Source organism: Leguminivora glycinivorella, chromosome 12, assembly GCF_023078275.1.
Source record: "Leguminivora glycinivorella isolate SPB_JAAS2020 chromosome 12, LegGlyc_1.1, whole genome shotgun sequence".
NCBI lineage: Eukaryota > Metazoa > Arthropoda > Insecta > Lepidoptera > Tortricidae > Leguminivora > Leguminivora glycinivorella.
In genome coordinates, this window is record NC_062982.1 from 14,489,793 (window position 1) to 14,501,830 (window position 12,038).

At 35.9% G+C, this 12,038-nt stretch overlaps 1 protein-coding gene across 2 annotated transcripts; it reads right to left on the reverse strand.

Annotated features, from left to right (window-relative positions):
- Positions 1-635: 635 nt before the first annotated feature.
- Positions 636-11,480, reverse strand: LOC125231780 (sodium-coupled monocarboxylate transporter 2-like). 2 transcript variants are annotated; one of them, XM_048137350.1, is made up of 10 exons: positions 11,259-11,480; positions 10,253-10,377; positions 9,484-9,636; positions 8,787-9,006; positions 8,203-8,473; positions 4,993-5,081; positions 4,406-4,514; positions 3,964-4,125; positions 2,854-3,035; positions 636-1,068 (listed from the first exon to the last, which is right to left on the reverse strand). In XM_048137350.1, exons 1-10 carry the CDS (start codon positions 11,294-11,296, stop codon positions 771-773), a joined length of 1,647 nt encoding a protein of 548 aa, XP_047993307.1. In that variant the 5' UTR covers positions 11,297-11,480; the 3' UTR covers positions 636-770. The 2 variants fall into 2 exon arrangements, with proteins under 2 accessions (XP_047993307.1, XP_047993308.1); XM_048137351.1 differs by lacking the exon at positions 3,964-4,125.
- Between the last annotated feature and the right edge of the window lie 558 nt (positions 11,481-12,038).

Here is a 12,038-nt window from a genome sequence, read left to right on the forward strand (position 1 = left end):
ACTTGCGTATTTTTTACATGCAATTAATTTTCCCACCCTCCCACCGCAGAAATAAAAATAAATACGCAAATAACTATAACAACCCACCACCAAAAATGCAAAACTCGACACGTGTTTCGCCTCTCTACGAGGCATCCTCAGGAGCTGATGTTGACGGTCCGAAGTTCCGTAACTCAGTCAATGGCGTAGGCGAGAGGCTGGCAACCTGTCACTGCAATGTCACTATTTCGTTTTCTGTCAACCCCTTATTTGCCAAGAATGGCACTGAAACTTGAGTAGTTTCATGTGCTCTGCCTACCCCTTCATGGGATACAGGCGTGATTGTATGTATGTATGTATATCAATGCAAAAATCATCATGTGCCATTTCATCATCATCGGGGGTTTTTTCAAAATTTTAATTAAGTATGTGGTTAGGTTATTGCTGTTCATTCAAACCTTTATTAACTAACTAAGAGTGGCACGACTCGGTGAAAATTTTAATCGGTAAATATTGTGAACATAGATAGAGCGATAGACTGCAGGGAAACTATTTATATTTCCTTTATTTCTTTAAGCGAAATAACGTATGTAAACATTTAAATTTTTGTGGTCATGAGATGTTCAGGTGAAGCGGGCATAAATAAAAGGACTGTCTTATTTGAAAACTTTAATATCACTCCTTCCAGATGCACTAAAAAGTTCTAAGCTCGGCCGAAATAGTTACAGATCAAACTCGACCTGTAGTGAAACAAATTTTCCAGCTTCTCCAACTCTTCAAAGTTCAATTTTTTACCGATCAACAACTTCTTTCAATTGTTTTAATGCCTCGTCTAGCGCTTCATACACTTCTTGAGTATCTGGTGGTCTGACTTCTAAAGATTCCGTTGGACTCCTTAACTGCGATTTATGTAAGAAACTTTGTGTGAGTGGGCAGAAGACATCGGGGTTTATAGATTGGGTTCTTGATTTTCCCGTCAGGTAGCTCATTGGGACTCCGATCAGGAGGACTGACATAACACCAGCGAATGGACAGTAGGTGAATGAGATTTTAAAGAGTGACTGGAGCGGTTTTGTAGGTATTTGGTTTCTGAAATCGTAAAAAAAACTGTTATCTTACTTCTGATACACAAGAAAAAAATTTGTTATCACATTTGCTGTTTAAAGGTCTCATTGCGTCTACGTGTACTGAAGAATAATGTACTATTTTATTCCGAAGAGAGTAATGGATTTAGTTTTGAAAATTAACACAATCTGTACAATACTTCAGGCAAAGGATATTTCAATCAGCCAAGGATTTTTTTTGCACAACTAAAATTTGACTATTAAGCTATAATAAAATATTATACGGTATGAAAAATGCATTTTATTGATGTTTTACAATTATTTCAGTGTATTTTACATTTATTTTTAAATTTCACGTAGATAAATCGGTATAATTTGCAATCTGGCAGGAAATTGTGACGGCCATCGCGATTTGCGCTTGATCGCGTTGCCATATAGCGTGTGCGTGTGGATTGAGTGAGCACCTTCCGAAAATAAAAAAATATGCTGATCATTTAGTAAAAGTTCTAAAACAATTGTAAAACGAATCTCTGAATTTGTAAAAAGATAAATCAAAAGATACAGTCATTAACATGTGCTCACTCAGTTCTCACAAACTACCAACGAAAACAGTGAATGTATTCATTTAACATATAATATTTATATACTAACATCTAGTAAAAAATATGCCAACCTACCTCTATAAATTTTAGATCACCTAGTTACGTATTTAATTTTTTACAAATAGTTTCTTATGCTCACTCAATCCTCACACTTTTGAAAAGCCGAATTTTGATGAAAAACATAAGGTTTAGACCGCTATTATATGTGTATAGTTTAGTAAAAATGAAATGGGAATTTGTAAAATACAAAACGAACCACTAACGTGTCAGGTTTTTTTATAATAAATTTTTGTAAGTGCTCACTCAGTCCACACGTTTTGAGAAAGTTAAAAATGTAAATATCTTAAGATTGGTAGCACCACAGACACTCGAAAGTACTTCAACATTTAGTAAAAATTTTACTAAATATCCTAAAGTGTGAGGATTGAGTGAGCATTAGAAACTATTTGTAAAAAATTAAATACGTAACTAGGTGATCTAAAATTTATAGAGGTAGGTTGGCATATTTTTTACTAAATGTTAGTATATAAATATTATGTTATATGAATACATGATGAATACATTCACTGTTTTCGTTGGTAGTTTGTGAGAACTGAGTGAGCACATGTTAATGACTGTATCTTTTGATTTATCTTTTTACAAATTCAGAGATTCGTTTTACAATTGTTTTAGAACTTTTACTAAATGATCAGCATATTTTTTTTTATTTTCGGAAGGTGCTCACTCAATCCACACGCACACCCATATAGCAACGGGCAGTACAACACCATCACCATTCCACCATTTAAGGTTTTGCCTTATGATTTTTTTCTCTGTATTTTCCTCTCAAATGTGATGAAAAAGATTGTGTGTAACTCAGGAGGTGAGGATTTTGTAAACTCGTGTCTATAACTCTCTCTCCAGCCTGCGGCTGTCGCGAGTTATTAACACTCGTCGACAAAATCCCCCTTCCCTCCCTTGTTGCAGAATATACTATTAAACTTTGAATGTACGCCTGAAGTGCGATACCTAATTTATAAACTCGCGCTATCCAACCTAGAAGATTAACATTATAGTCCTCGAGGAAAACTCGGTATGAAAAGATACCTAATTAAGACACAAATTACATAACACATTATAATGTAAGTGACAACACAATAAGACATTTTTTATCACATTCAGTTTTTTAAATCCATTACTAAACGACGACGAATAAATAAGACACTTACGCGGCACTTGGCAAGGCACTGGTAAGATTAACCAGCGCATGGGTAAAGTTGGCTTTTCCGCACCCCGTCGTGGCTAGATGTTTTCCCTGAAAGGTCAATGCCCCCGAGGCGAGGGCATTTTCTGCCCCTATGAGAAGCCAACCACAAAGTAGAAGGCTCAGCAGGCAGCCGCTTAGCGCCCCCTGGAAGATAATGTATTTATTTGCGTAATAAAGGCACGTAAAGGTCGTATTTTTTGTTATCAAAATGTCAATAACAAGTTTTTATGTTATTTTAGTCATGTACGGATACACCTACCAGTCTATAAAGATAATATGTATGTACCTCTTTTTTAATACCACGTCGGTGGCAAACAGGCACACGGCCCGCCTGATGGAAAGCGGTCACCGTAACCTGTGGACGCCTGCAACTCAAGGGGTGTCACATGCGCGTTGCCGACTCATTAGAAACTTGTACACTCCTTTTTTGAAGAACCCCATACTGTAATTCATCGGGAATACCTCGGCATGGGAGCTCATTCCACAGCCGGAGCGTTCGCGGGAGGAAATTCTTGTTTTAGTACCTACCCAAATAGCATTAAATAACTACGTTTATCTCCCTAAATAAAGAAATAACACTACATGTATTTATGCTAATACTCTACAATACCTAGTCCAATATAATTATATTTTACTTTTAATAAGGCAATTTTAAAATAGTATGATTGTTTAAGGTATGTATGTAATTGGTTTAATTTTCCAAAGTATACGAGTATTCACCAAAAAAAAATTATTAGAGCTGCCCTCTGTGAGCATTGATGAGTACTTACAACAAAGAAAACTTCAATCATATGACGCGTAAAGGTGAGCGCCATGCTTGTTGCCTAAATAATACTGTCTGTAACGAATAGATGGCGCTGATACAAGACCTGCGTTATGTCTTAGTTACGAAGCGGAGGTTGATAGAACTGGTACCTAATTACATATTTAACAGCAGCCCTACCAACAGAAATAATAATTATATAATTATGCTCGTTTAGATGGCACCACAATTTTGATTGAAGACCGTTAGATGGCGCGAATTTCTCTTTGGTAAAAATAACTTTTAATCTGCAAGAGTAAACATACTCACTGAACAATTAGCTCTAGAGAAGACAATTCCCAGAGTGAACAGTCCCAACAGAGTGCCAGCCGTGACACCTGTTACTCCGAAAGCTACGTGCTGCAGTCGGTCCAGCTCTCGTGCAAACCATACCACGCCTGCGCAGTACGCCCCTACTAAAACGCAGAGGAGCTGAAACAATTTACAAAGGACTATTGGCGCCATCTGATGTATAAAAACATGGCTAAAGGTATGGTTTACATGTTCGAAGAATTATGTTAGTGCCGATTGGTATACCATACCGTAATGGCGGAGGTTATTTGGAAAATATAACTAAGGTTACTTTACAGATGGAGCAAAAATGGAAAAGGACGATTCACTTCATCGGAGACTTGGTAAAAGTTTTTTAGTTTTGTGAGCGCTTAGAGTAGACTGAACTAAATAATTAGCAAACGCAAAGAAATATATTTACCTTCATAATTTTACAGCAGGCAGGTTCACTCGTGCTCTGTGGCATCCAAGGTCTAATGAACTCTTCAAAAAGGACCCCCGATACTGAATTTATTATAGAGGCAATACACCTGAAAACAAACATGAGAAACAATTAAAAACCATAGGATATTTCTATTAAGTATCTACGAATTACTGGGGGTTGGACGTGGGTCACGCACGCGGGTTGATAAAAAAACCGCCAATAATGATAAAACTACAGCCTCGCACAAAATAGTATAATTTTAAAGTGGCAACATCGTCGTGTCGTCTCGTTTTCTCACACATTGATAAGAAAGGGATCACACAACGATATTGCCACTTTTAGATTTCTACTCTTTTACATACCATTTCGTACTTAACCACATGTACTATTGCAGTCAACAGTTTGTCTGAAAAGACAAGATTCTGGATGCCTATACATTTTGTGTCTCTTCTTCTTTCCGCGAACTCTTCTAAGCTATTGCTGCAGTAGAAAAAGTTTCTAGAGCTTCTTAGTTCCAAAATGAGTAATTCATTTCTATCAAGAATATATCTACTTATAACTATAATATTTGTTATCAATCTTACCCAGTAGTGGCGCTGAAAATAGCGATGATGAAAATACCACATATGCCAGGGAACATGCTTGACAAGCTGTGTAAAAATTGCGGTACCAGCTGAAATGTAAAAGTTATTGCAATTATTGTCTCCTTTTGACACAATCATAGGTGGATTCTGAAAATATTTGGAGCTAATTTTGTAACACAAATAAAAAAAACTACAGCCACAACCTTTGATTAAAGTAAAATAGCGGAAGATACGGCACGTCATACTAATTGTCAGCTATTAAATGGCACTACTGGGCACTACACACTACTACATACAAGCAGACACACACAGCTATGTAAATTTACGCTATTGAACGACAGAGACACACCGATTTATTCCGACGGTAGTGCGAACGAGACAAACGCGCGCATCGAGATGAGCCTCTTTCCTAGTGTCATGTCAAAGCTCTTTAATAAAGATTTAAAAAAAAGAAATGTCATTGCAAATAATCAAGAAGCGTCAGCAGACAAATTGGAGTATAAGAATTATGCAACATATTTTTTATGAAAACAAAATAAATTACTTATTATTTATTACTTTACTATTTTGCACTGTGGAGCGATGTTTGGTTTGGTGTAAGTAGGGTTACCAAAAAAAACATAATGACATGTATCTCACTTAGGGTTGCAAAAAATACGGTTTTTTCTGGCTTAAAACAAACATGAAAAAAAAACCGTGAAAAAAAAAGTTTTTTTTTTTGGAGTTTTTTTTTTTTTTCTAAAGTACGAAATCTCAAAATTTGCAAAGCAGTTAATACTTTTATACGTTTTTTTAGACTTAATGTTAACTATTAAACGAATTTAATCAAATTACTTTAAGTTCTGGTCTTATAAAAGTAACATTTACGAAATCTGTAGTTGGTAGTTATCACTATTTACTGTTGGCAACACGACCGCCTCTCCACGCTGCACGTAGCATCGGGGATTCCCCAATAAACGTTTGTATACTGAATGTTAATCGTATTAAAATGTACGTTATTGTTATTGAAATACGTTACAAGTCACGAAAAACCGTTATTGTCGAATTATTTGTTCATGTGAAAACACAGACCAACCCCTATAGACATCCATTCCTAGTATTTGCACTGATATAAGCGCGGGCGCTCGCCGTGCCCGATCAGTATCGACCAAGTAACAGACCCGAAAGCAGCGCGTGTTTTTCGCACTAAAAAATTGGAAAAGGGTATTTTGATGCCTTAAAGATGTCCACCTGTAGTGTGAAATGGTGTGGAAAGGTAACAAGAAGCTCAAATTTAAAAACAGACGGCATTACATTCCACAAATAAGTCATATTTATAATTTATTCAGAGCCGGCATAGGTCAACTTACATTGGCCACTTACGCGTCAGTAGAGGGACAGTCATACTTCTGTCCCTTTTCATCTGGCGCGACTGCCCGCCGTCCTTGAAACGGCCAATCACAGCGCGCTTAACACATTCCCCGCCCGGCTCCTCGCACCCCAAACACTGGTGACTCGTATCGCGAACAAAATATACAAGATTTCTACTCTATAGGAGGTTCTCTGTGTGAAAAAAAAAAACATATTTAGAAAAAAGTATCATAATGCTCGGTTTTTTTTTTTTCATAATTCTGAAAAAAAAAATTGTTTTTTTTTTTCTATTTGCAACCCTAATCTCACTCACAACACACTATTACTTTTTGAAAATAGAATAGATGGCAGAAATTGATGGAACTAAAATAGTGACCTCATATTTTTCTTTAAGACAAACTTTATAAAAATTGCTTACGATAGGGTACTTTCCTATACTTAGAATAATAGTTATTTACAAAACTTTTCCCCTCACTATAGCGAGAAAAGTCGAGGCGTCCAGTCTGGCTCTTGTCGTTGTTTACGCACTACAATACGCCTTTTTTGTCTGACAAGTTCATCTCCAGGAAAACTAGAAAACAAATAAACATATTTGGTGCGAGTGAATTAAAAAAATCTTGTTGATAAGGCAAGCATTTTTGCAACAAACTTTAGTTGATCATCATTTTATTATTTGTAAATAAAAATAACAAAATAATATACTACTAAAGTTTGTTGCAAAAATGAGGTCAAATATCATTTAACAAAAAAATTATATAATCAATCAACAATCAATACCAGGTAAAAGTTATTATATGAATTATTTATTATGATCAACATTTTATGCTGACGCTACCGCGAAGGCAAATCTCAAAAGGCAATCTTTGAGCGTCATTAATGTATTATGCGTATTTGGTCGCACGTCAATGAAACTTATATTTCTATCCCGCTCTGCAAAATGGCCGTCAAAACAAAGACTGAATTTATAAATTATCTTAGAAAAATTTTTTTTTTCATGTACTTACGAGTGAAATGTGATTCCCTGCGATTTGTTTTTCCTTTTAGAATGGTTTGTGCAACGCATAAAAGCACACGAAAGCATTTTGGTTACGTTTTACCAATAAAAAATAATTTATAATTTCCTCACGTCACACGTCTCACGACATCCGATGCGCACGCAGTGCCGATTGCAACTGAAAGCAATCAAGCTCCCGGAGCTTGATTTTTGAGGGCCACATTTGAGTGGCGCGTCACCTATCTTCCGCTATTTTACTTTAATCAAAGGCCACAACGTTCTTTGCCACAACTTAAGATTTGACCAGAAATATATGTGTATTCTTCATACTTTATTGAACTGTCAAAGCAAGAATAACAGCGCCCTCTTGACATATTATATTTCTGGTCAGGCTTTACTTTGTATAATACCTATTTATTTAAAATACTTTTTCTCACTTTATACACAGTGAGAAGAAAAAAGTCATGAACCTTATATATTATTATTATGTCAGTGATGCGGCTTCTGTCAAACAGTTAATAATATGTAATAAGTAAAACATTTTTGGCCGTGTTTGTTTATACATATTAGTCGGTGATTGTGTTGATGTGTTACTTTTGAAATTAAAAGAAAAATTCTTATTTGTGTAGTGTAATGTTTGTGCTACTAGTTACCGGTTACGGTTTGTGGTAATACTTATTTCAGAATAGCTTTTATTGGGACCCTCAGGTGAGTTTATACTCTTGCTAGTTTCATCTCTTTTTTATTTTATTGATTTATATTGCTAATATTTATGGTGTAAGTAATATTAAAAAAAAAAACAATGCAGAACTTCATAATTACTATATGACTATAATCGCATTCAATATACAAAATATTCGAATTACCTGTTCATGTTTCTTAATCTGCCCCGACAATAATGGATCACAGCCAGCAAACCAGGCATACAAAGCCAGCCCAAGCAGACACGACAGTAGTTTCATCAAAATGACTCCCAAGCAGGAGATCGCTAGACAAATCCTGGCTTTTGTTATCGATGGTACTGCCTGGAGCTTCTGGAGAGAGGACTGACTGAGGGCCACCTTCCAGAGCCAGTTTGTGCTTAGGGCTATAGTTACGGTAAGGAATGATGTGTGGTGCGCCAGTTCAGGGTCAGGACTGAAACCAATGAATAGATATATGATACGTGGAACAGGATAAGTACGCTGTTTTTAAAAGGTTGACTATTTATAATTTTGTTTTGTAATTATGTATCAAAGATCGGAAAAACATCATCACTAAGCTAACTTATAGCTTTCCAATCAAATAAATGTAGCAACTGTAGCAAGCCCAATTAACAGCCCGTCTCAGCTAACAATAGGAAGGTCAGCATCTCAATACTGATTGTAGCTCCCAATACTGACTATGCCTTGATGGCCGCCGACCGCTATGAAAATTGCGTTGACGTAAATACCAAAACTTAGCCACTTACTCGTACAACACCAATCGGTCACCATGACTCGCGATCTCCCACATTCTCTTTATCCCCATCGGCAGCAGTGCCAGCCCAGTTGGTAACGCTGTACCAGCTAATGATAAGAAGACCGTCAACATTCCAATGCTGACTATAGCTTGAAGACCGCCAACCGCTGTAAACGTTGCACAGAGGACGCATATCACGGCGGTTGCGCGACCTGCGAGAGGGTCTGTAACTGGAAACGAATATACAATTACTATAATATCATCGCGTTTGTCTATGTGTCTATGTCTATGTCATATACGTAGGTGAAGATTGTCTTTTCAAAATAGCTTCCCTATGAATACTTTACCTACAAAGTTTATAGAAAGAAACCCTTTTGGAAATACACTCCTAGCTATAGGTATTCAAAGCGATAAAGTTTGAAAATATTAATTTAAGAAATATAATTGGGTCATAAACTATAAAAGACTACAACTGATAGATTATTTGTCTACCTACACCTACAGATTTCTGAAACTACGTTGGCATTCACTTCACTACATATCTTTGTTCACCATTCTGACGTCTGAACCTATTTAATTACAACTTGTCTCCGGAAGTGTGAAGTTACGATGTGTACTTTTGACGAGCTCATAAGGCAGACTCCTTGTTGTCACAACTAACCGGCTTGACTGAGTAGGTCCAGTATCTTATCTGAAGAATAACTCACCTAATCTGAACGCCAACATCGGAACATACGGCACTATTGGCAAAAGCATTAGCTTGCTGACGACGAACAAGACTGCGGCGATGGTGCGCGTGTGCGTTGAGAATCTTATTTCTAAGTATTCGAAACTTGATGATAACTGCAGTCGGTGGAAAACTGGGAACAAAACATCTAAATCAGATAATGATAGAAAGAGATTAACCCTGGACCGCCCATGTTAAAAACTTGCTACTGAATTAATAATCTTTGATTTGTAAGTCCAAATTGTCAGTGACGGATACAGGACAAGACATTCGAGGGGTTAAGGTATATTTTACAGTAGAAATTTAATAGTACATATATGCACAAATAACGGGTTCACAGTGAAAATATGGTCATTTGAAATGTCCTACAACAAACACTTCTTTATTAGGGTAAGGTCAATTCACCTTTACTTGTCCAATCATATAAACTTACTATAGTTCCTGTTTCTGTCAATGAAACTTACCTAAGTTAAAGGCACTGTTGCAGATTGCCTTCAAGTTTTAACCCTAAACTGCAATACCTTCATGCTGCTCTTGCTATTTATAACTAAAATGATCGACACTTTAACCTTTGGTGATACAAAATACCACTAAAATTGACAGTTATTCTTGTGCCAATGTCTTAAAGCCAGTAGCGGCTTTGACAAAGTCATGCAATGAACACTTGCTCCAGTAGTGCAACTATTCAAATATTTTTCAAAAACAAAACACTACAGGACGCAGACACGAATCAAACATTAATTATTTACCTGGTAAATATATCACAGCTGTTAGGATAGTCACTAAGATAAGGGACAGCGCCGATGCCCAGTATTGTGTGCCTCTCAAGTATATCTCTACTGGTACTCCGAGCAATGTGATACTTGTCAGATGGCTGGAAATAATATATTTAATTAAAATTAATATCAAGTGAAATCATGGAATGTAAAGGCCCGTACATATATTATGGACTTGAAATTGACTGCAATTTATATGGGAACTAATGAACTGACATTTTCAATACGATTCAAACCTTCATTCTCTATAGATCCAACCCGTAGATCCAATTTGGATCTAATGAGAATTTTTTTATTCGTTAGATCCAATTTTGGATCGACGGATCCAATGAGAATTTTTTTTACCATTAGATCCAATGGATCTACTGAGAGTTTCTTATTATATTACAAGATCTAATTTTGATTCACTTTACTGTATTATTAATATAAATATAAAATTGTGTATCCCGTCAATTCTATTGGGGTTGAAACCCATCGTTGAAGTTGTAAATACCGATAGAGGACTAGAAACTATGTATATGGAATGAAAATGAAACAATCCATCTAAAAATAAAGTTATGTAGGTTACCAGTTAATAATTAACAGATGCACATATAAATAAATAGTAGTGCCTAATATATGCGTATGCTTTCAAATAATATCACCATATTATATTTGTGGTCCACTGGGTCATTTGCACCACCCGTTTAACTCAAGGTTAGTGGGCTGTCAACTGTCAAATTCCACATAAAATGGTGGGTTAACCTCGGGATAACCCTCCATTTTCGGTGGTGCAAGTGACCCTTAAGGTATAAAAAGTTTGTCCCGTAGTCTTTTTACAAAGACAGAAATGTTTTGATTCGACACAAACCTGAAACAAGTTTCTAGATTTAGAAAATAGTTTCTAGATTGTTTATTACCTCTGACTAATTCCAAAAACAATCGGATAGACAGTATCTCGGTCTCAAATGAAATTAAATCATAGGTACCTAAAACTTACCTTGCAATAAGGGCCAACGAAACGGAAAATATTGACATATTTTTACCGCCAAAAAGAAATCCAGCCACTGTCTTATTTTTTCTATTAACAAAATTAAAATATACCTATAATAATCGAGACGATTCCACCCAAAATTATACCAAACAGCCCGTACTCCGCAACGTTGAAATAAATAGATGACGCTGAGGTACTGTTTTTCATTTTTGCTTACAACACACGTGTTTCTTGTGAAACGTCCCGGTTCAAATAGTTATTATCAGTGAGTCTAACAATACCTAATAAAGCAGATATAAGAGATAAAGCTGGATTTCTCTTCAATCTTATGGCAAATACACTGTTCGCTGTTTATATTTCGTGCCAAAACACACTATAACGACGACTATACTAAATTGATGAGTTATTAAATACATTTTGAGTAAGTCATGAAAATAAAATATTAGATACAGTAAATATTTCTATAGAGCATCGTAATTAAGCGGTCTGATCCGAATCCGATCCTAATTCGATCTGAATTAGTAATTTATTTACTAGATCCGAAGGATGACGGATATCGGATCTAGTGCGTAAATTCACGCATTAGGATCGGATATAGTGCGAAATCGCTCTTAACGTCCTTTTTGATGTAAAGAATTTGTGTCAATTGTGTTTAGACTAAATTGAAGCAAACATCGCTATCTTTATAGGCTTATTATTCATTCTTATTTAACTCACTGTAGTATAATCACGGCAAATAATATCCAAACAAATAAAAGCGTAATGCTAATTAATATCATTGCGATT

What these genes read in the sequence shown, in the direction of transcription:
- LOC125231780 (XM_048137350.1), bottom strand. Translation starts at nt 11,296, where the DNA reads ATGTCAATATTTTCCGTTTCGTTGGCCCTTATTGCAAG. An exon ending in AGATTAAGAAACATGAACAG is followed by an intron (nt 5,082 to 8,202) that starts GTAATTCGAATA and finishes TTTACATTTCAG; the next exon opens with CTGGTACCGCAATTTTTACA. An exon ending in CCTGCTGTAAAATTATGAAG is followed by an intron (nt 4,126 to 4,405) that starts GTAAATATATTT and finishes AAATTGTTTCAG; the next exon opens with CTCCTCTGCGTTTTAGTAGG.